Source organism: Neoarius graeffei, chromosome 7 (genome assembly GCF_027579695.1).
Source record: "Neoarius graeffei isolate fNeoGra1 chromosome 7, fNeoGra1.pri, whole genome shotgun sequence".
NCBI classification, from domain to species: domain Eukaryota; kingdom Metazoa; phylum Chordata; class Actinopteri; order Siluriformes; family Ariidae; genus Neoarius; species Neoarius graeffei.
In genome coordinates, this window is record NC_083575.1 from 34,843,216 (window position 1) to 34,867,475 (window position 24,260).

A 24,260-nucleotide genomic window follows, 5' to 3' on the forward strand; every position below is an offset into this window, starting at 1 on the left:
CCTGACCGATTGAAGCGACTCCAGATTATCCAGACTGAGGTTTGTACAGTGGCCACTTTGCATGATGGGTGCATCGCTTCATGCTCTTCCCTTTTTACCCTGATGCAACCATTGCTCTGGAATAGGGTCATTGTAGCCTGCAAAAAAAAAAAAACCCTCTCTAAATAAACTGCCCAGAGGTCTAGTGACTCGACTACGGGTTGTTTTACAATCAGGGGCCAAAGTTTGTGTCACAGGGGTCCAAAATTCAAATGGATTCAAACTGGTTCTTGTACCAGTTTTTAAGTGAAGGACAAGTTAAAGAGCAGATTTCAGGTAATTTTTTGACATGTGTATGGTAGTTTTGTGTAATCTGCTATAAGATAAAGAAGATTAAGTGTAGCTTTAAGCAGGGCTGGGAGAAACAAATGAAGTGATTCTCGGAGACAACATTTTTTTTTTTTGACAATTAAGAGTCCACTACTTCCATAGTGCTTTTAATCTCCTAAGGCCCAAGCTGTTTTTTTACATGCATTTTTTTATTTCTCTTTGCTATTTGGGCTTATTAGAACCTGATTAGAATAAAAACTAAGCATCATCTTTTGATAAGATGTACTTTTAGAGAAAAAGTACATGTCCACATATGTGGATTCTTGTTCCGAATTTCCATAAAGTGCTGTTCACGCATGTGACCGCTAAGCCCTAGGAGGTTAAATATAAGGCTGTAAGCTTTGTGTTAGTTGTCTCTAATATTTATGTCCCAATATCTTGACCACATTTTAGGATGAAAATAATCATTTTAGATATGTTATTTTATATTGAAAAATTAGCTGTCTCGGAGAGGACTTTTTTTTTTTGACACAATCACATACTAATTTGATCAAAATAGTCTGAAAACTTACTGGCATTCAACATTAAAACTTAACTATGTTTCCAATGATATGGAACCAAATATTTGTTTTATGGTATAAAGAATGATTTAAGTGCATCCCTTTTGGAGCTACCTGTGGTCAAAAAAGCACTTTTTCTAAATGACACGAGTAATTTTGCTAAATATGACACACATTGCCATACATTCACCAAAAATAACGTTATCACCAAATTTTTTGTTTTGCATGGTAAATAGAGCGATCACAGGGCTACAATAAACAACCAAGTTTATTTAGTCAAGCCTTTTGATATTGAAGATAAGTGTTAAATGTGATTTTTAGCTTGCGTACCCTGATTGTAAAACAACCCCTACAACACTGTTGCCAGCTAAAACGTATGCATCACTGCAGTGATTATGTATTTGTTTTTTAAATCCAAACTTTTTTTTTTTTTTAAACCAGGCAGTGTACAGACAGAGGTCATTCCTTCAGTGTTCGGGTCCATCTTGCCTTTAACTTTTCACCATCTTCCTTAAAACCCTTTGTGCCGGGTACCCCAAGGTCAACCTATAGATAAACTGCCTAGCAACCCTTAGCCAGCCACGTTCTGTTCTCTCCCTGGTACTCAAAATATGTGAGAATAAAGAGGCCCTCAGGAAGCGCTACACTGATTGATTTTGAAAAAAATTAAAAGCTAATAATTTTTTAAAACCCTAATATTCAACAGCCCCAATTTCAAAAAAGTTGGGATGCTGTATAAAGTGTAAATAAAAACAGACTGCAGTTATTTGCGAATCCTTTTTGACCTATATTCAATTGAATACAAAGACACGAAATTTTATGTTCAGAATGATATACATTTTGTTTTTGTAAATATACATTCATTCCGAATTTGATGCCTGCAACATGTTCCAAAAATGTTGGGACGGGGTATGTTTACCACTGTTTTCCATCACCTTTTCTTTTAACAACATTGTTTTGGGAACTGAGGACAATAATCGCTGAAGTTTTGAAAATTTAATTCTTTACTATTCTTGCTTTGTATACGACTTTATTTGCTAAACAGTTTGGGGGTCTCTGTTCCAGTTTTTTCCTTTTTTTTTTGAATTGGGGTTGTATACTTAATAATGCAAGTAATTTTTTTCTTAATTATCTTAATTTATTTGGAATAATGAATGTGATAATCAATGTGATACTAAAGCAGAGTCAACTTGGCCTTTTTTTTGTACATTCAAAATGCTCTCGCAGTCTAGATTTAAGGGCTCCCCCCCCCCCCCCCCCCCCCCCCCAGTGAAAATGAGACTGACGCAATGTTTTCAAAAATAGAACTAAAGTAGATACTCAGGTCCCCATGGTTTGTAATTTCTGGCTTAATTAATCATGGTTAAATGTGAGCTGTCTTGTGACAATCCCTCAGTGCAAAAAGTAATATTTGTCAGCTTGCCTTAACCATAATGTAGAATAATGCATTTTTATACGTGTTACTATGTAGTGAAGGCTTTTTTTTTTTTTTTTTTCCCCAGTCATCAGTGCTCAAGTCCAAGTCAAGTCATGAGGCCTTAAAATTTAGGGCATGAGTCAGACTTGAGTCCGAGTCCTGTACTCCAGTAGTACAAGCCTGGTTAATACGATATCTCAGGAGTGAGTGGTTGAATGTTTGTAGGATCTTTCTGGTATCTCCATTGTAACCTGCAGATGAAATGAAGCTTTGTGTTTGGGGCGTACAAATTTACTAACAAAGACTAGACTTGTTGGTAGGCGGAGCACCCCCATCAGTGGTGGTCGTCTTCTTGTTACTCATTTTGTGAGTGTGTTTTTTGTATGTTTTCTCCATCTGTGGTATTTTTCCATGTACTCAAATGTTCTCCTTGTGGGTTTTTTTTTTTTAAATAGACAGCCAAGTTCTGAGCCCATTGGCCTGGTTGCTCAGTGAGTACTTGGAGAATTCAGACTCTTCAAAATGCTATAAGAGCAGAGCTGCTATCTTTAACTCCCGTGTGCGTCGCCTCACCCACTTATTGGTTCATGTGGACACCAGCCGAGTGGATATAGAAGAACTCAAACCTCCTGTCAAATCCAGTGAGTGAAGCAACACCCAATTCTGAAAAATCTCTCTCATCCTCTGTCTTTATACAAAAAAGCCTGTCGATTAGCTTTTACTTTAGCAACACTTTTGGGGGGGAGGAAATTAATAAATTTTATTTATTTATTTATTTTTTAAATGGGAGTGAGTATCTTCTAATCCTATGTTCATACAAGCGCACATCAGCATGTGAGGCAGCTGTTTTTAATTTGGTAGTGTGTTACTTAAAGCCATTAGACTGGTGGGAGGACAACATACCAAAAAAATCCTGATTGATTGATTTTTTTTTCTCTCCTTTCAGTTAAATGTAGTCATGAAATGGTAAATCAAATCCAGATGACTGTCTAGTAAATTTTACCATTTCCTTTGAGTTCCTGACAACATACAACTATGTTCTGAAGTGAAAGTGCACATGATTGGCTAGTCACTGTTTATCACCTAGTAATAAATTACTGGGTATTCTACAGCAACAAAAAAGAAAAATGGTGATGTACAATACCAATCAAAAGTTTGGACACACCTACTGATTATAGGTTTTTCAGTATTGTGACTATTTTCTACATCGTTTAACAAATACTGAAGAAATCAGAACTGTGGAATAACGTGTATGGAATTACGTGGTAAACAAAAGTGTTAAATGTTTCATATTTTAGTTTCTTCAAAGTAGCCAGTGTTTACCTTGACACTTTACACACTCTTGGCATTATCTTAACCAGCTTCATGAGGTAGTCACCTGGAATGCTTTTCAATTAACAGGTGTGTCGTTAAAAGTTAATTAGTGCAATTTCTTTCCGCCTTAATGTGTTCAAAGGTCCTAGGCAATGGTCGGAGGTGAAACGTAGACTATCGACTTTGTCTCGAAGAACGACCCAAAAAGCAAATTCAATCATCTTAGTGTCTAATTTGCACCCTAAAATTGAATAAAACGGTTAAAATATACTGTTTTGCTCAATTTCCGAAGGTTTGTTTACATCTCACTTATGCGCACTTTCACCGCCAGGGGGCGTCGTCATGACGTCATTCAAGCCAAACAGACTGGGAGCAGCTCTGTGTTTACCTGCGAACCGAGCACACGTGTATGGACTTTGGTTGCAAGAGGTTGTGTAAAATGTCTGAAAGCGATAGCGATTTTGAAGTTGGAACTCCTCCAAATCGGCAGCACGGTGGTGTAGTGGTTAGCGCTGTCGCCTCACAGCAAGAAGGTCTGGGTTCGAGCCCCGTGGCCGGCGAGGGCCTTTCTGTGCGGAGTTTGCATGTTCTCCCCGTGTCCGCGTGGGTTTCCTCCGGGTGCTCCGGTTTCCCCCACAGTCCAAAGACATGCAGGTTAGGTTAACTGGTGACTCTAAATTGACCGTAGGTGTGAATGTGCGTGTGAATGGTTGTCTGTGTCTATGTGTCAGCCCTGTGATGACCTGGCGACTTGTCCAGGGTGTACCCCGCCTTTCGCCCGTAGTCAGCTGGGATAGGCTCCAGCTTGCCTGCGACCCTGTAGAAGGATAAAGCGGCTAGAGATAATGAGATGAGAATGAGAACTCCTCCAAATCGAATATCGAGAGGTGGAACCATATATGGCCATTGTGAAGCAATCGGTGAATGCGGCTCACTGGTTTGACCGTGCGGCCTCGGAATCGAACAGCGACTCGGCCGACTCTGATCGCGGTGACCCCGGACCTCAACAAGACTCGCGCCCAAACGATTTATCTTGGTAGTTATGATAAATTCCTACTTTCGTCATAATACTAAATAAGAGCCCTTTTGAAGAATAATTAAACCGCCCTCCCTAGTGGATATGGGTAACGATTACTGGACAGCACGCCAGTAGGCCACATTAGCCTGCCATCCCAGCATTATACTATTTATAGCCGACTCTAAGCGAGGAAATATCCCTCTGTCTCATTTCCACAATGATTGTACAGGATTCTTGACTTGTCAATTGCAAGCAAAGGTAAAAATGTTTTACCTCCAGTGACCGTCTTCTCCTTTTTGCTTGAGCGTTGCTGCTCCGTTTCTTCTTTGACTGCTTGATTTTGTTTCCCACGCACAATCCACTCTCTCCGCCTCTTTCAGAAAAAGCCAACCCACTCGCTCCGCCTCTTCTCCTCTCTCGGAAAAAGGTAAAAACTTCTTCCTGAACCGGTCCTGTTACAGTCACTGCACAACAATAAGGCATGGTTTTTCTTTGGAAATTCCTGAACACACGTCTGCACTCGAGCCAAACAGCAATGCAAGTAAACGGAAGTGGACTCAACTCAAGCGATTTGTTTGTCTTGAATGACGTCACGCGCCAAGTGGTCACGAAAATTGCCTAACAGAAATTTGCCGCCATCCGCACTCTATTTTAATTATTACTTATTAACAATACTTCTTGGGACTAGAAGAAAATTACAGAGGGTTTTTTTTTAACACAAGTTTCAAATGTGCATAAATTGAAAACCGTTGTCGATGATCTTTTAAGACAAAAACAATAAATAATACAGTAAATAGCCCAATTCCATAACTGTAGTAATCCATGTTATCAAGAGCCACTCAGTCAAGTGAAGACAAATGACAGTTCATCATTACTTTAAGACGTGAAGGGTCTTTAATTAATAAAAAATAAAGAAATTGAATTTGAAGGTGTATCCAAACTTTTTACTGGTACTGTGTAATAGCACAGGATTAACAATACTATTTGTATAGTAAAGAGCAAATATATTGGTGCCTGATCTGACAATTTTGTAGGTTTTTGTTTGGTTTTTTTTGGTCAGCAGATACTATAATCTCAGACAGGTTTTTCAGACACTGTTTCAAAGCAGTCAGGCGTCTGTATTTCAAACTTTTCTTTTGTTTCCAGAAGGTATCAACAGAAGCAAAGATGTAAAGAGTAAGTAACAGCTTGGAGAATAATCAGCAATTTCTTTTTCTTTTGTGCATTTTGTTGCACTGTTTGTTTGTAATTGGGTTTTTCATCAACGCAGTATTTCCATGCACCCATTTATTCCATGATGATAAAGCACAGAAACCTTCATACTTTTTTATTATTATTTTTTTTTTTTAAATAAAGATTATTTAAAATTGCACAGCTTTTCCAGGTCTGAAAGATTTCATTATTGTCAGCTGAGCTTTTGATTTCCATCTTCCTTTTTTTGCTTCCATATCAGCCAGTCTGAGCACTTCTTGTGAATTCTGATGACTACTTTTTTTTTTGTTATTCTTGGAATTCAGATGGCAAAGAAGGAAAGAACAAGGAAGCATCTGGAGTGGCCTCTTCCTCCTCATCATCTGCTGCTAAGCCTAAAGTAAAGAACACTAGCAGCATTGCTGGCATTGCACTTTGCTGGCAGGGTGTCGTCCAACAACAGGTAATGCGCCAACCTATTTACATGTTGACTGATGATCAAGTTTATAAAGTATTAATGCCTAATTTGTGTGTTTTGCCGACAAATAATGTAAACTTTAAATAAATGTTTAATTCAATTGTTTGTTTTTTTCAAAGTGATGAGAGAGTTTGTATTCACTTTGCTTTGTGTGCTTTATAGGTGAAGAAGTTTTTGGATTTAACATACAATCTCCCAGACTTTGTAGAGCGCTACAAGAATATGTACTTGCGTCTGAAGAATGCCATGGAGGAGCTTTTTGGCCAGCAAACAGCCTTTGTGCTGGCACTGCGCCAGGGGTTTTCTGCAGCACTGCTGCAACTCTCCATCCTTATTGCCATGCATGTGAGTCCCACTGCGCTACAGGAATTTCTCTCACATTTGGTTGCAAATTTGTGATTTTTCCTGAAAGTGCCCATTTGGTATGACGATGAGTAAATGTTTATAGCAAACATTCTTCTTAAACATCTTGACCTCAGTTCTGATTGGTCAGAAGGTGTTGATTTATTCACCAAAGGCGAGGTGAATATCGGTGAATAATGAGCAAGAAGTCGTCGAGGTTTTTATTCACCATGTCTGAAGCAGATAATTGTTTTAGTATAAATACAGATTATTTCAAATAAATGAGTCATTTTTTTTTTTAAATTTATTACAATCTTCAAACGCGGCATACAAATGTAATGTACGCAGACTTGTCACTTATCTACGTTGAGTCACCTAAAATGTTTTGAAATGGATAAAATAAATCGCAATTCCAGCTTAACTTTGAATAGTTTTAGACCAAACTTGGTGCTTTTAAGAACAGTATTTTCTTTCATAACTTGTAATTCTTCCTCACTTACGGTGACAAAGCGACTGGCCGCCATTTTTGTCGAATCGCTCGAGGTGATTATTGAGAAACAGTCCGAATCCCTTGACCAGTCTGCGCGCATGATTTCCTATAATCACCTCCGTATTTACTATTTTTTCATAATAGCAGCTCTGGCAGTGGATTTGGCTGTCAGGTTTACATTAACGCCCTTGTTCGAAAGTATTAGAATTTCAGTAGTAATAACTAACACAAGGACTTGTGTGAAGGATGCTCTACAAAACTGATTAAAACAATGTGTAATCATTGATATGGTGAACTTTTCTGAGAGGACACATTTATTTTAACGGTTTTAGAATTTTCGTGGTCGGTGTTTTGTAACAGCTTTTTGTCTTAAAGTGCATATTCTGGACCAATTTTGTTTTTATATGAAAGTATGTCCCTTTACACACTCATCCAGAAGGGTAATTTTGCACAAGGCCATCTGTCGACAGCAGAAAAAAATAAAATAACAAAATGCATCTGGAAAAATCCCAAGGGAGTCTGGAGCCAGATTCGTGACGTCACCTGCGGAAGCGCCAGCAGGCTGCGAGAGCTTTGCACGGTTTCAGTGCACAGCCTGTGTAGACCAAGCGCTCCCATTTCTCTCTCATTGTCCGGTCTTTTGGGAAACGATGAGTACTAATCCCATCAAGATTGGTGTTGCTACACCCTCCTACGATACATCTGTTCACCATTTTAATAATTACGTGATAACGTTGAAGAAATTTGCAGAAAACCACCAGGTCGTTTTCTCATAAACAAACCAGCGCTGACGTAGGATTCAGAGGGAGGCGTCCTGCACGCGACGTCACGAAAATCAATGTTTCCTGGGAAATCCAAATGCCAAGTTTTTTCAGAGGTGGACCAATTCGCCTCAAATGGCTTGATTTCAACTGAATTTTTCTGGTATAGACCCCTTTCACATGACGTCACCGCGCCGCGAGATTTTGTTAGGCGCCATATTGGAAGACCAAGTACATGCACTCACAATATAAAACAAAGTACGAGCGAGAGTAAAGTGACACGATGGATGATAATTCGGGTTATGTGAGTACATTACCAGTTGCAGAAAGGGCACGGTATGTGGAGAAACTGGCTGTGATTGATGGGTTTGACCCGTATGATAAGACTCAGAAAAAATTATGTGAATCCAAGCACACAGTTTAACGCAAAAGTTCGTTTATATCCCGACCTTGTCAGCTGTCAGATTTATGTTAATGGACCCGGTAAGCTGGTAAATAATATATATATTTTTTTTCTTTACCAAATTCTAACAGAAAACGAGAGCGCCCAAAAGGGAAAACCGAGCCGAGCCGCCTCACAGCTATAATGCAAATTGCTTTCCTCCTCGGTATACAAGTGCGCTTCCATGGCAGGGAAAAAGAAACTACATTTTGCCGCCTATGTAGTCCCCTATTTAAACAAATAGGAGTCATTCAGGATTCAGCCATGTTTTTGCTCCGTGCTTTTACTCGACCAAAGTTATACAGTATTATGAGCTTTAAATTGCATAAATAAAACCATTTGGTGAAACTTTGAAGAAGAGATTATACTGGTTTAAAGTTTTTACCTAACGTTTTCATGTCGACTCCAATTAATACACTAGTAGAATCGATGACTAGTTTTGGAGGCCAAAACTTTTTTTCAATTTTTGACTGTACCAGCCTGAAAAAACTTGCGACAGTCAAATGGAAAAAAAGCAAGCTGGTCATGTTGTACTAGACTAATCTATGACTGATGAGTATAGTAAGTGATACTAGTACTGATACAATAAAACAGACCACTGTAATCTGGTAGGCAGCACGATTTATATTATTTCTCCGTGTCAGATACATAAGGAGGACCGGACACCAATTCTGCCATCTGTTTGCTACCCAGACATTGTAAACTATTTGTTGTTTACACCCAGTGCCTACACTGCTGATGACTTGAAAGCCTACAAAGGGCTACAGGCTTACAATTATGTTGTTAGTGGCTTGGTTCGTGATATTACAGCTGTTATTAAGAATAACCTACACATAGTTATTATTATTAAATTGTACAAGTCTGGGAGGCTTGCTCCTCATACAGTTATCAACTTGAGGCCACTTTAGCATGTTTTAAATCTGAATTTCTTGCGTTTGCTTACCTCAAAGTGTCCGCAGATCATGCACAGACTTATCCATTATATCCACAGTTTTTTGCCAAGTCTCACACAGGTTTCTTTCAAGTCTACTGTTGGGCCAATAAATCATAAATAAAACAGCTCAGATTTGTTTGTTTAAGTCGTTTGCCACTCCACTTTATTCTCGTGGGTTCACATACCGCTGCCGTTATCATGAGTTTGTTGGTCTTCCAAAATGGCACAGGGTCTGTTTACTTCCGGTTTCGGGTGACGTCAGTGAAAGGGGTCTATTGCGCAAGATAAAAAAAATTGCGCAAAATGTGACACACATGACCAAAGTTGAATATAAAATAGGAGAATCACATTGATCTTGCTCCTGAATTTACCCGTGATATGCACTTTAACATTGAGAGATGTAAAAAGAGATGCCGGTGACAACTATTTATAACTGCTATCACATAACTGGAATTAGCTTGTTTTAGCAGTGTTCCACAACAGTAATCTCTTAATCTAAGCTGCGGTTCTCATATGTACCTGCTTACTAGGTGAGCGAACGGTTTGCTCAATACATAGACCACATGATCCAGGAGAGCGGAGTGGATACCGGGAATGTGGAGACCTTAAACAAGCTGCAACAGTTCCTGGAGCCCATGCTGTTCCTCTCAGGACTGGAGTTGGCCAACACTTTTGAGCACTTTTACAGGTGTGTTTTAGGGTTTAACAGAGAACCTTTGTAAGCTAAGATAAGCCTTTGTCTCCAAAGTGGAGAAATTCATCTTGGGCAAACGAGAGTCTGACATGAATACATATAAAATCAAAAAACACATTTTAATACATATAAATACAAAAAACATTCACCCATACATAGACATGTAGGGTTACGTTAGAGGGCTGAACTGAATCATCTTGTAGCTAATAACTACTTGTAAACCACTCATTATGGGTGCAAGTCTTAGGATCTTGGTCTCTATCTTACAGGATAGTGAATGCAAAGCATGGATTGGCTATTGGTTAAGTTTAACTTCTGTATTTTGACACTTTGCATTTCCTTTTCCATATAACGTTTACATTAATTAATCAAGTTAAATATCAAAAAGTAGGTCAAAAGTTTTAAGGGACCAAAAGTAATTGAACAGTTGGCTGCTCTGCTGTTCCATGGCTAGCTGTGTGAAATTTCCTTATTATTTCACAGGCAAGCAGTTAAAGGTCTGGAACTGATTTTTTTTTTTTTTTTTTTTAAGTGTGGCATTTGCATTTTGAATCGGTCGTTGAGTCTATATATGAAGTCCAGAAAGCAGTCACTGTCAGTCAGTGCGTTTACATGCACATCCAAATCGAGCTACTGTCGGTAATGGAGCTAAGGGTCCCAGCAGGGGTGCCAGAGAAATCCAATCCTACATGCACACAAGGAAATCGAGCTATTATGTGAGGTACACTGTGCACCCAAGCCACAGGTGGCGCTACACGCCCCATCGTGTTGGTACACTTCCGGTTGTCGTCATGAAGAAGAGCTATTCAAGAGTATAAACAAAGTTATCAGTTCCGTGTTCACAAGAAGAACGACGACGAGGACAGCAACATCGAGATAGATAGATAGATATATATATATACATATACATTTTTTTTTTTCAACTCCTTAAGCTGAATGAGCATGAACTGTATCTCTTCATTGCTCCAGAAGTGCACGTTTCTACTACTGTTGTCATGCCGACCGAGGCTGTTGTGTTTCCCGCTTGTGGTCTTGTCACTTCCGGAAGGGGCAGTGCTGAAGTAAGTAGCTTGATAGGGTTTACATGCACTAAGTAGCTCGGCTACAATCGCATAATCTAGGTCGCGTAGCTCGATTACGAGAAATCCAGTTCGGTTCGATTTCAGCCGAGCTAAGGTGTTTCCCTGGCATTTAGAACTTCGATTTCAGTCGAGCTACGGCAGAAATTCGATTTTCTCTATGTGCATGTAAACGCACTGAGTGAAGCAAGCCATCATTAGGCTGAGAAATCAAAACGAGCCCATCAGAGAGGGGGAGAAAAAAAAAAACACCAAGTGTGGCCAAATCAGCTATTTGGTACATTCTTAAAAAGAAAGAATGTATTAGTGAGCTCAGGAACACCAAAAGGCCCAGAAGACCACCAGAAAACAACTATGACCGAAGAATTCTTTCTCTGTTAAAGGAACAGTCCACCGTACTTCCATAATGAAATATGCTCTTATCTGAATTGAGACGAGCTGCTCCGTACCTCTCCGAGCTTTGCGCGACCTCCCAGTCAGTCAGACGCGCTGTCACTCCTGTTAGCAATGTAGCTAGGCTCAGTATGGCCAATGGTATTTTTTGGGGCTGTAGTTAGATGCGACCAAACTCTTCCGCGTTTTTCCTGTTTACATAGGTTTATATGACCAGTGACATGAAACAAGTTCAGTTACACAAATTGAAACGTAGCGATTTTCTATGCTATGGAAAGTCCGCACTATAATGACAGGCGTACTAACACCTTCTGCACGCTTCGGCAGCGCATTGATACGGAGCTCAGATATCAATGCGCTGCCGAAGCGCGCAGAAGGTGTTAGTACGTCTGTCATTATAGTGCGGACTTTCCATAGCATAGAAAATCGCTACGTTTCAATTTATGTAACTGAACTTGTTTCACATCACTGGTCATATAAACCTATGTAAACAGGAAAAACGCGGAAGAGTTTGGTCGCATCTAACTACAGCCCCAAAAAATACCATTGGCCATACTGAGCCTAGCTACATTGCTAACAGGAGTGACAGCGCGTCTGACTGACTGGGAGGTCGCGCAAAGCTCGGAGAGGTACGGATCAGCTCGTCTCAATTCAGATAAGAGCATATTTCATTATGGAAGTACGGTGGACTGTTCCTTTAAAGGAAAAGCCCTTTCACAAAAGTTGGCCAGATGAAGAACACCTTCCAGGGAGGTAGGCGTATCTGTGTCTTACAGACATCACTCAAGAGAAAACTTGACACTACTGTTCTGAAATAACATCCTATGGGCAGGTGAGACAAATGTTGTACAAGAATTATGGGAAAGGAAGGAACTGCTCATGATCCGAAGCATACCACTTCATATTATGGCATGGGAATATCTGGCTGGCAATAGAACTGGTTCTCTATTCCTGTTAATGACGCAAATACAGCACGATTGAGTCAATCACCTGACCTGAATCTAATTGAGCAGGATAAAGACCCAGCCTTATGGTGCAGTGTTCTCTGTTCAGGTGGAATAGAAATTTAACTGTTTGACCATAATAATCAGTGCTGTGTATGGAAGGGGGAAAAGGGAGAGGCTTTTAATCCGAAGAGCACTGCTCCAGCTGTGAAGCATGGGCCTGGCAGCATTGTGATGTGGTGGTGTTTTACTGTAAAAGGGGCTGGTTCCTTTCAGAAAATAAATGATAGCCAGAGAAAGGAGGATTATCTGGAAATGGTGAAGACAGGAAGTTAAAACTTGGGCCACAACTGGGTTTTCCAGAAGGACGTGGATCCAAAGTTGCATCTCCCTCCGAAGTTGCATCTAAATGGCTGAAAGACATGAAAATAAAAGGATTGGAATAGCCACCGCAAATCCCAAAGGAAACTTGTGGACGGAACCGAAAAAGTGTGTCCTGAGCATGAAGGCTTACAAATCTGGTAGAGTTGTGCCAGTCCTGACGGGAGAAATGAGCAGAAATTGTACAAGTTATTGCGAGAAGCTTGGGGAAGGTAAGCCGAAGCGTTTGAGTCTTGTTAAGCAAATAAAGGACAATGCCACCAAATACTAACAGTGTATGTAAACCCAGTGAAAATCTGATGTAGTAAATAAAAGCTGAAATAAATTTTTCTCTTCACAATCCTTTTGAAATGACCTCTTATTAAAATAAATGAGACCCTGCTTGATGCAGCACCTTAAATGTGTGGTGTTGTGAAAATGTGAGTTTAAATGTCTTTAGTCTAGGTTTTTTTGTAAACCTTTATCTTCCGCGAACATTTACATGCCAGCTTAAGGTTTCCTAAATGTTGATTTCTATGTAATCTTTAATGTAAGATAATATGCTAGTCAAATCTTTTAATTTTTTATAAGTTGAGGAAAATGGTAAAGCTTTCTATTTACTTCCTTTAAGAAGAAGCCTTTGTCACATGCACAGTGAAATTCATCCTCTGCATTTAACCCATCTGAAGCAGTGAACGTATGCATGCGTGCGCACACAGAGCAGTGGGCAGCCATACTACAGCGCCTGGGAAGCAGTTAGGGGTTAGGTACCTTGCTCAAGGGCACGTCAGCCCAAGGCCGCCCCATATTAACCTAACCGCATGTCTTTAACTGCATGCATTTTTTTTTTTTTTTAAATAGGTACTACCTGGGGGATCGTCTGTTGAGCCAGGGGAAGGTCTGGCTAGAGAGTGCGGTGATTGAGCAGATTGGTACCTGTTTTCCTGAACGTTTCCCCCAGCAGATGCTGAGCAACCTGAGTGAATCGGATGAACTGCAGCAGGAATTTCACCTGTATCGGCTGCAGCAGCTGGACAAGAGTCTGCAGGATATGGATGAGGAGGTGGGAAATGGAAACATGAGATCACACTGTACCACTCTCCTATTCTGATATTAGTACAGAAGGAACGAAGCTTATAAATTCATTCGATTTTGGGTAGATTTGTATGCTCTTGGCTTTTCTTTGTAATTTGAGACGAGGTTTGTCTCAGTGAATACTGATTGGTTCGTGAGTAATTGTGGACTGTGTTGATCAGATGATGGATGAGCAGATGTCGGAGCCGGAAGACGAGTGCGAGGTGAAGGTGCTGGTTTTATCTCCACGTTGTTGGGCTGTCTCTGCTCCTTGCTACCTGGAGAAACCCATCAAACATTTCCCCCAGAAACTCTGCAACTACCTGGATGAGTTCACGGACTTCTATTCCAGGAGTTAGTTGACACATACATGCTGTGTTCTCCAAACTTATTGAGTGGTGTTATTGTTTTGGCCAGTAGCAATTATTTTATAGTCAGTTCAGCACCCCCCTTTTTTTTTTTTTTTTTAAGTAACTAATGATTTATTTATTAATTAAGAGGGGGTTTTTTTTCCCAAAAAATATTTCTTTGCAGCATTCCAATCAGCTAAAACTACTGCAGAACTCTAAATTCTGTGTTACTAGTTCTGCACACTTTTTAAAGTTGTATGTCTTATCGTCATTAAGCGATGATGATTGGAACACACCGATACTAAATTAATTTTTGCTTGCCATATGCACATGCCAAGTGAATTGTTTGTCATTTACACAAAAATGTTCATTTCTTAGACTGATTATTCAATTTTAGACCATGTTACTAGGTAACGTTTTCTGGTAAGGCAGGAAAGATGGGTAAATACGAAAAGGAATGTGCTTTAAAGCTAGAAAACCGGATGATTTTAGGACAACTCGATATATAGTGATGAATAAGCATTATTCATTGAGCTGTACCAGGCTTCCTCTTTTCTCACATTCCCACTGTGAATTGAAATATTACTCGCATGAAAACGCGTCATGAGGTCAACAGTGTAAAGTAAAATTTCCCATATTTTGGATTTTGTTTGTTGTAACATGGTCCACCATTTCCATCAAATGTGTTTTTAGTCCAAGTGAAGTCATGTCATGCTGCAGCATGCTTCATTACGAATAGCAGTTCAGTTAATAAGATTTTATTGCCAAAATTCGGTTTTGTCCATCAGTTGTTGCAGCCCTAATATTCTTTGTATTGCTTTTTTGTAGTAGTTTATAGAATATTTTTGATTTTTTTTTTTTTTGGTGTCTCTCTACAGGTCAGTGCATGTACCAACTTAGCAACAGTAAGCCACGACGATTGCAGTGGACTTGGCTTGGCCATGCGGAACTGTGTTATGGCTCCTGCACACTATACGTCTCCACGCTGCAGATGTACATCCTTCTTCAGTTCAATAACCAAGAGGTACTAATTTAGAGTAACTGGCCAGCCCCAGTTTTTAAGACACATAATGTTGTGGTGTTTTATGACCTGGTATTTCAACTATAAAACCTGACTTATTCCCGTATATGATTTCTGTCTCACTATCTTTTGCATCCTTCCTGGTGATCTTTTCTTCCTCAGGAAGTAAGTGTGGAGGCTCTGCAGCAGGCCACTGGCCTGTGCCCACCTGTACTGGTCCAGGCTCTCACACCTTTGATCTCCGAGAAGGGCATTCTGACTCATGAAGGCTTGAATCAGGACCTTCAGAAGGGTGAGCTTACCGCTGTGTTTCCAGTACTTTTATTTGTTTAGTCTCTGTTTTGTGTGTTTTAAAATGTTTTAATAAGGATTACTATTCAGTGTTTTATTGTGACTCTTTAGGAGTTTGAAATAAACCGCAATTGCATTCAGATGTTTACATATACAGACATGGATGTCACGGCAATATTGGGATTTCGTTGAACTGTTCTTTTTCTGTGGCAGAATGATTGTACAACATGCATTTTTAATAGAAAACAGACCCAGAATTTGGTGCCCATGTTTTACTTTATTGAGGATTTTCTGAAATCAGCACAGGCTCAAAATTGTATGGTCAAGGTAAAAAAATATACATACACCCACTTGGATTATTAATTCAGTGGTGCTGAAAGTTCCAAAATGTCTTAACTTGCTAAGGCCTCTTAAAATCCTGTTAGTGACCAGGAATGACTACAGCTGGGAACTACTCTGTGCCAACATAAAAAGGGTTTGTTTGACAGCACTCATTGGACTGACCAAGACACAGTACAATGGGAAAGTCCAAGGAGCTCAGTGCAAGTCTGAGAAAAAGGATCATAGATTTGCATAACTCAGGATTGTCTCTTGGAGCCATTTCTCAACAACTGCAAATTCAAAGATCAGTGTAAAGAATTGTATACAAGTTATTGGAAGGTGTAGCCACTTTGCTGAAAGAAAACCCAAACCGTCACCCTCAGCTGAGTGGAAACGGGTTTGGATGGTCAGGAACCACCAAGGCACAGGCCTGCTATGAAGATGCTGGAACACTATCTACAATCAAACAAGTTTTACGTCACCATGGACTGAGAGGCTGCCATCCAAGAAAGAAGCCTCTGCTCCAGAATTGACACCTTCAAGCTTGACCTAAAGTTTGCAGCTGATCACATGGACAAAAAAAAAAAAAGAGAGCCTTCTGGAGGAAAGTTTTATGGTCAGATGAGACAAAGATGGTTGTTTGATCACAATGACCAGAGGTACAGAGTAACACTGTGCCAACTGTTAAGCCTGGTGGTGGGTAGCTTTTTTGCTACCAGTGGAACTGGGTGCATAGCACAAAGTGGATGGAATAATGAAGATGAAGGACTACCTCAGAATTCTTCAGCATAACTTCAAACCATCAGAAACTTGGACATAATTGGGTGTTCCAACAGGATAGTGACCGCAAATACACATCAAAGCTGGTTGTGGAATGGATAAAGCTGACAAACATTTCAGCTTAAAACAAGTCCTGACCTCAACCCTATTGGAAATATGTGGACTGTGCTTAAAATGTGTGGTCTGTGCCAGGACACGCACATTTAATTGAACTCTGCCCATTCTGTGAAGAAAAGATATCAAATAGCCAACCAGAATTCTGGCAGGAGCTTGTTGACTGCTACCAGAAGTATCTAGTCAAGGTGAAACTTGCTGAGGCATGTTGAACCAAATATTAGGTGTGCTGTATGTATAATTTTGAACCTGTTGATTTCAGAAACCCCAGAATAAATTAAAATCTGTGCTGCTGCTGCTGATCATCATTATTATTTAAGCTAGATGATTGTGTAAACATTCTGCTCCAAAAAAAGAACAGAATGAAATGAGTGAAAGTCCAATAATGCCATGACAGTGTCAATGATGACATTCATGTCTGTGTATGTAAACTTCTAACCGCAACTGCATATTAAAGTCTCTATCAAATGGGGAACTTGTTTCCAGTAGTGGTCCTTTTTAAAGATGGATGTGTTAACTAATTTGCCCATAATTCTTTAGGGGTTCTCAGGTTGAATAAGATGTCCTTGGCACAAAGCTCAGAGAAGCAAAGGTATTGCTATCTACTGCCAAAACAGACCTACCTAAATGTGGATGAAGATGCAGCCCTTGCTCTGGAGAGGAAACGGAACAATATGTACTGCCTTATTGTACAGATCATGAAGAACGAGAAGGAGATGCATATAGACAACTTGGTGTTCAAGGTCAAGTCTGATTTCATTAGGACTATTAGTTGTGAAGCTTTCAGAGTCATAACTGTACAGTGTGCTTGCTAATCTGCTCCTCTGAACCTGGAACGACACGTCGACATAATCGATTACATCGATTGCATAAATGCATCTGTTTGTACGGATTGCGTCGCGAAACTGAAATGGCCGTGCATAGCAGTTGTGCTGACGTGTAAGGTCGTTTTGGTTTTACAAAGCAAGCAGAGCACGATTTTATTAGGTCTTTGGTTAAAGAATTCCCATACTTTGGATGATGGTCTCATTCTCATTATGCCCAGGAGTGGGGAGCCACCATAATTGGGAATGAACGTATACAGTGCGACACATTGACACATTCTCTGCAGATACTGTGTACTTGTTGACTGAGTGGGAAGGCCGGACGGGAAAATATTTGGCTCAAGGTCTTGCCACAAATGCCCAAGAGCCAAATATTTTCCTGTCCGGCCCGACCTGACTCATTCAGTAAATATTTTATCCTAAGGCCCCTTTAAAAAAAAAAAAAACTAACATACACAGTGAAAAACAGTGAAGACTTCGTTCAATACTTCGCGAAAAGGAAGACAGGTGTCAGATTTGTAGTCTAATTTCCCTTTATCTTTGCTTGTATATGGAAACTACATAGCAAGCTGTCTAGCTCCTTTTTTTCTTTTTTTTTTTTATATAAATAGTGTTTTCTTGTTGCTGTCCTTGTATAAACAAGTGAATTTCTTCGCTCGACGGTCCCTTTTATTTTCTTCGACAGTTTCAGCTTGTTCAGTTAGGTCTGTGTCTGATAAATCATCTGGATATTAAAATTCACTTTCACTGTGCTCAGTTGTGTCGCTCATTTTTCAAAATAATTCGGAGCAAAATGAAAACAGCGGAAGCGAGGGAAGCGAGCCTGGGGCCGCGTACGGCTTTTTCCGGACCAGATTCAAAAACCTGTATCTGCCCGGTCATGTGACTTTCCCAATAGTTTTATTAAGAGTGCGTACAGATCATATGATAAATATATTTATGTAATTGATTACGCCGATGCATCGTTCCAGCCCTACTGAAACCGTTGGCAGAACAAATTGCTCACAGCAGGTACTTGTTGATGTGTTCTAATTCTGTGTCTGTTAACGCTACAGGTGTTGGACGCTTGTCAAAAGCAGGAGGCTGCTCGCTCTCCCAGCACTGTGCGCTTTAGCTGCAGCACTACAGACGTACTATCGTGCATCATGCACATCATTAACAAGGGTTACATCCGCCGCAATGAGGACAACCCGCATATTGTGGAATTTCTGGTAGAAGACCCGTCCACTCCCCAGAAGAGCCAGGCGCACTTCTTCAGCAAGCTGGACCTGAACAACAGCATGGGCAGCAGCAAGGCTGACACCAGGTGTGCTGATGACCCTTGACCTCTTGAGCATGGGGAGGGTGAAGACACGCAATGACTGGGGTGTTATTGCTCTGCCCATTGGAAGCATATTCGTTGTGTTTCAGGGCTAGTTTGTCATTTCTCAGTCTTAACAGAGGAACGATTCTTCCCAATGGGTGGTCCTTCCAGGGCAAGCTGGCTTCACCTTGTGTTTTCTGTTTGTTTCTCTGAAGGATGACATAATTTGTTTCGTCATATTTATGCACACACCAAACCCTAATTCCAGAAAATTTGGGATGCTGTGTAAAACGTAAATAAAAGCAGAATGTGGTGATTTTAAAAATCATGGGAATCCTATATTTTATGGAAAATGGCACGAAGACAACATATCAAATGTTGAAACGGGTGGTTTTTGTTTTGGTTTGTTTTGTTTTTAATATATGCACATTTTGAACTTGGTGCCAGCAACATCTTTCAAAAGAAGTTGGGACGGGGCAATAACAGACAGGAAAACTTGTGTAATGTGGTTTTTTTTTGTTAGTTTGTTTTTTTAATTAATTAATTAACAGGTCAATAACATGATTGGGTATAAAAAGAGCATCCCAGAGAGGCTGAGTTTCTGAGTAAAGATGGGAGGGGTTCACCGCTCTGTAAACAGTGCAACAATTTAACATTCTTCAATGTAAAATTGCAAATAATTTGGCGATCACATCATGTCCAGTATAGATCATTTAAAATGAAATCTTTTTATACAAGGGTTAAGGCTGAAAACCAACATTGGATGCCTGTGATGTTCAGGCCCTCATGTGACACTGCATTCACTGTATGGGCTCAGGAACACTTCTGAAAACCATCCTCTGTGAACACAGTTCATTACTACATACACAAATGCAAGTTAAAACCATAAACAATATCTAGAAACACCACTGCATTCTCTGAGCCTGAGCCGAAGTGGAAAATTGTCCTGAGGTCTGACGAATCAAAAGTAGAAATTCTTTTTAGAAATCCGAGACACCACGTCCTCCAGGCTAAAGAGGAGAGGGATCATCCAGCTTATCAGCGCACAGTTCAAAAGCCAGCATCCGTGATGGTATGAGGGGGCATTAGTGCACATGACATGGATAGCTGGCATATCTAAGAAGGCATCATTAGTCCTGAATGATCTACAGGTTTCGGAGCAACATGCTGCCATCCAGATGACGTCTTTTTCAGGAAAGGCCTTCCTCCTTTCGGCAAGACGATGCCAAACCGCTTTCTGCATGTAATATAACTGCATGGCTCTGTAGTAAGAGTCCAGGTGCTAAACTGGCCTGCCTGCAGTCCAGACCTGTCTCCCATTGAAAAACATTTTGTGCATTATAAAGGGACGAAGAAGACCCTGAACTGTTGAGCAACTGAAATTGTATGTCAGGCAAGAATGGGACAACGTTTATGTTTCAAAAGTACAGTAATTGGTCTCCTCGGTTCCCAAACGTTTAGTGTGAAAAGTAGAGGTGATGCAATTCAGTGGTAAACATGACCCTGTCCCAACTTTTCTGAAATGTGTTGCTGGTAGTAAATTCAAAAATTTTCATAAATAAAAATAAAATTTTGTTTCTACATTTGATATGTTGTCTTTGTACTGTTTTTTTTTTTTCAGTGAAATATAGGGTTTCCATGATTTTTGCAAATTATGGCATTCTATGTTTTTGTTTTACATGGCATCCCAACTACTATGGAATTGGGGTTGCACAGTACCAATCAAAAGTTTGGACACACCTGCTTATACCGTACATAGGTTTTTTTGTAATTTAATTATTTTCTACATTGTAGAACAATACTGAAGACATCATAACTATAAAATAATTCCATACATGTTCCATGTGTTATGTGGTAAACAAAAAAAAAAAAAAAAAAGTGTTAAAAACCAAAACATTTCATATTTTGTTTTTCTTCAGAGTAGACACCTTTTACCTTAATGATGCTTTGCACACTTGGCATTATCTTACCCAGCTTCATGAGGTAGGGGAAGCCATGGCCTAATGGTTAGAGAAGCAGCTTTGAGACTAAAAGGTCAACGGTTTGATTCCCTGGACCGGCAGGAATGGCTGAGGTGCCCTTGAGCAAGGCATCTAACCTACAACTGCTCCCCAGGCTGCTCCGGGTATGTTGTACATCACTCTGGAGAAGTGTCTGCTAAATGCCTGTAACTTATTTATGTATGTGTCAGTCGCCTGGAATGATTTTCAATTAACAGGTGTGATTTTGTCAAAAGTTAATTAGGCTCTTTTTTTTTTTTGCACCGCCTTAATGCGTTTGAGATCGAACAGTAAATAATAGTCAATAGCCCTATTCCACAACTCTAGTAATATTATGTCAGGAATCACTCAACTAAAGTAAAGAGAAACGACATCCATCATGTACTTTAAGACGTGAAGTGCCTTTTAAATCATAAAAATAAAGACAAAACATTGAATTACAAGGTGTGTCCAAACTTTTGACTGGCACTTTCTGAATGTGAGAGACTTATTGCATTTCGTGATTAAAGAAAGCTTGATCTTTATCTGAATGATGGCTGAGTGTTTTTAATGCTCAACAGTTTTGTAGATGTAGACTTAATTCCTGGTGATTTGCTCAGTGCCACTGAAATGGAGTCAACTCCATGTTAGTCAGAATGCTTTTGTTGAAGTGACCAAACTTGGATAACAGTTTGAGAAATATAGGAATGTCCTTATTTCATTTTACCAGAATAAAGCCAAGTGTGCCTTAGATTTATTTCATAGGATCTGTTATAAATAGAGGGAACTCGATGAAAATGTGTTGAACACGGACATGCTGACAGTCAGGTATATTTATTTGCTGTTGCAGTGTTGTCAATCTAATAACTTTTGTTTCTTCAAATTTTACTGAGGAAGTTGTGGTTGGTGGAACTATGAATGCTTTATAGCTCTGTAGCATATTACAGTTAAATACAAAAAAACAAAAGCCAATTTATTTTTCACACATTGAAATGTGTTATTGGTTGTATATACAGTACCTTTTGGGGGCATCTAAGCAGGGAATAGTAGTAGAATTGCAGCCTTAAAGGAACAGTCCACCGTACTTCCATAATGAAATATGCTCTTATCTGAATTGAGACGAGCTGCTCCGTACCTGTCCGAGCTTTGCGCGACCTCCCAGTCAGTCAGACGCGCTGTCACTCCTGTTAGCAATGTAGCTAGGCTCAGTATGGCCAATGGTATTTTTTGGGGCTGGAGTTAGATGCGACCAAACTCTTCCGCGTTTTTCCTGTTTACATAGGTTTATATGACCAGTGACATGAAACAAGTTCAGTTACACAAATTGAAACGTAGCGATTTTCTATGCTATGGAAAGTCCGCACTATAATGACAGGCGTACTAACACCTTCTGCGCGCTTCGGCAGCGCATTGATATCTGAGCTCCGTATCAACGCGCTGTCGAAGCGCGCAGAAGGTGTTAGTACGCCTGTCATTATAGTGCGGACTTTCCATAGCATAGAAAATCGCTACGTTTCAATTTGTGTAACTGAACTTGTTTCATGTCACTGGTCATATAAACCTATGTAAACAGGAAAAACGTGGAAGAGTTTGGTCGCATCTAACTACAGCCCCAAAAAATACCATTGGCCATACTGAGCCTAGCTACATTGCTAACAGGAGTGACCGCGCGTCTGACTGACTGGGAGGTCGCGCAAAGCTCGGAGAGGTACGGAGCAGCTCGTCTCAATTCAGATAAGAGCATATTTCATTATGGAAGTACAGTGGACTGTTCCTTTAAGGTCGTGGGTTCAAATCTGAATCCATGTTGACCGTGTGGCGTTTGATGGCACTTCGGCCAAATTTCCGACTTGGGATGAATAAAGTAGGGTTTAACCTTTGGGCTGTAATTCTACCACTATACCAACCAGTTTCTGTTAAGGTGCTCCCTGATGAGTGGCATGTATGTCAAATAATGCATTTTGATACACAAGATATATCTGAAAACAACTTTTGTTATCTTGAGATCACAAGTTTAAAAAAAAAAATGTATGGCCTTTCTGGACTACTGTAATTAAAGTTATGCAATGAATCTTTTGTGTCTGGTGCTTAAACCAACCACCAGATTTATAAATGGAGATGTTTGGAAGCTGACAAACCTACGAGTCTGTTTTTATTAATTAAAAAAGAAAATAAAATTCATACTCTCTCCATGTTTGTTTGCACTTTTTTTTTTTTTTTTTTTTAATTCTTTTAACACTTAAATTTAATCATTTCCATAGATCCCTTAAATAATGATCATTGGTGTGATGGCCAGGGTAAACGTATCCAGAAAGGGTTTTTTTTGTTTGTTTGTTTTAATCACTTTGCAGTTGGCTCATATAAAAGAAAAATGCATTATAACTTACACAATTATTAATGCCACATGATGTAGAGTTCTGATAAGAAACGTTGACTTTTGATATGGGGTACTTTTAAGTAAAAATATGTGCCAAGGCAAACTGCAGTATCTGCATATTGTATCGGTGGCAAAAGACGGTCCAATAGCGAGTGGGTGACGTATCATACAGATACGGCAGTGTTCTATTCTATGTGAAGGTTCTGTGGTTCTACCTTGCTCCAGCTTTGAGTTCCGAGTGTCTAAAATTTGCACTAACTGCAAATTTGCCATGTCAAACCAAGGCAAACTGCAGTTTATTGAGAATTCAGTGATTCTTCAGATACTGCAGTTTGCCTTTTCATGGCAGAATCGTACCAAGTCAATTTGAACCCCTTAACACACATTGTGACTTGCTTTGTGTATGTCTCCCCCTGCAGCCTGGGAGGCCCTATTATGGCTCCTCAGCGGGCGGAGGATGGGGCGTTGGAGAATGTGCTCTTCTCCATGGGTCGCACTATGACTCAGGAGGAGGTGAAGTATCTGATGCGGCGTACTGTCCAGCAGCTGGCTGACACGCTCAGCTTGGAAGAGGAACCAGCTGAGCATCTGCTCATGCACTGCAAATGGAACATCGACATGTTGATCCAGCGTTACACGGATGATCCAGAGGCACTGGTGCTGGCTGCTGGCCTCAAGATCCGCAACCCTCAACCGCCCCCTAGTCCCATGAGCGTCTGCCCTGTATGTCTTGTGTCCCGTGTAGACAGTGACTCTGACCCCATGATGCTCAGCTGCATGCACTACTGCTGCAGGGTAATTATCATATCTGTGGGTGTAAACTGATCTCTGTTTAGAGTAGAAACATGGGTCTAATAAATACTCGGTCCAGAATATTAACATTTCTATTTCAAGTTTGATAATTTGAAAACGAAGGAGGACAGTTGAGGTAACAAATAACCAACCAACTATGAAGTCATCACTTGGTCCGTAGGGCATCTTTTCAGGATGTATGTTGGTTTGTTTGTGTTTATGCTGCTCTCTGTGCTGAAATGGCAAATAATTGTGTGTTTATAAATACGTAACTGACTTTTAGTTGAAGTAACATATCGAGTTCTCAA

The 24,260-nt window shown here is 40.0% G+C and overlaps 1 protein-coding gene across 4 annotated transcripts in view; it reads left to right on the forward strand.

Moving 5' to 3' along the window:
* LOC132889244 (cullin-9) overlaps positions 1-24,260 on the forward strand; it is a 113,258-nt gene that overhangs the window by 66,238 nt on the left and 22,760 nt on the right. For 2 of the 4 annotated variants that reach the window (XM_060925540.1, XM_060925543.1), the window contains exons 21-32: positions 2,742-2,927; positions 5,765-5,794; positions 6,136-6,272; positions 6,450-6,632; positions 9,787-9,944; positions 13,588-13,789; positions 13,983-14,154; positions 15,029-15,174; positions 15,334-15,463; positions 17,218-17,420; positions 18,557-18,807; positions 23,580-23,955. In XM_060925540.1, coding sequence (XP_060781523.1) covers positions 2,742-2,927; positions 5,765-5,794; positions 6,136-6,272; positions 6,450-6,632; positions 9,787-9,944; positions 13,588-13,789; positions 13,983-14,154; positions 15,029-15,174; positions 15,334-15,463; positions 17,218-17,420; positions 18,557-18,807; positions 23,580-23,955 — 2,174 coding nt within the window. The remainder of the gene's footprint in view (positions 1-2,741; positions 2,928-5,764; positions 5,795-6,135; positions 6,273-6,449; positions 6,633-9,786; positions 9,945-13,587; positions 13,790-13,982; positions 14,155-15,028; positions 15,175-15,333; positions 15,464-17,217; positions 17,421-18,556; positions 18,808-23,579; positions 23,956-24,260) is intronic. The other 2 variants (XM_060925541.1, XM_060925542.1) reach the window with 2 other exon arrangements.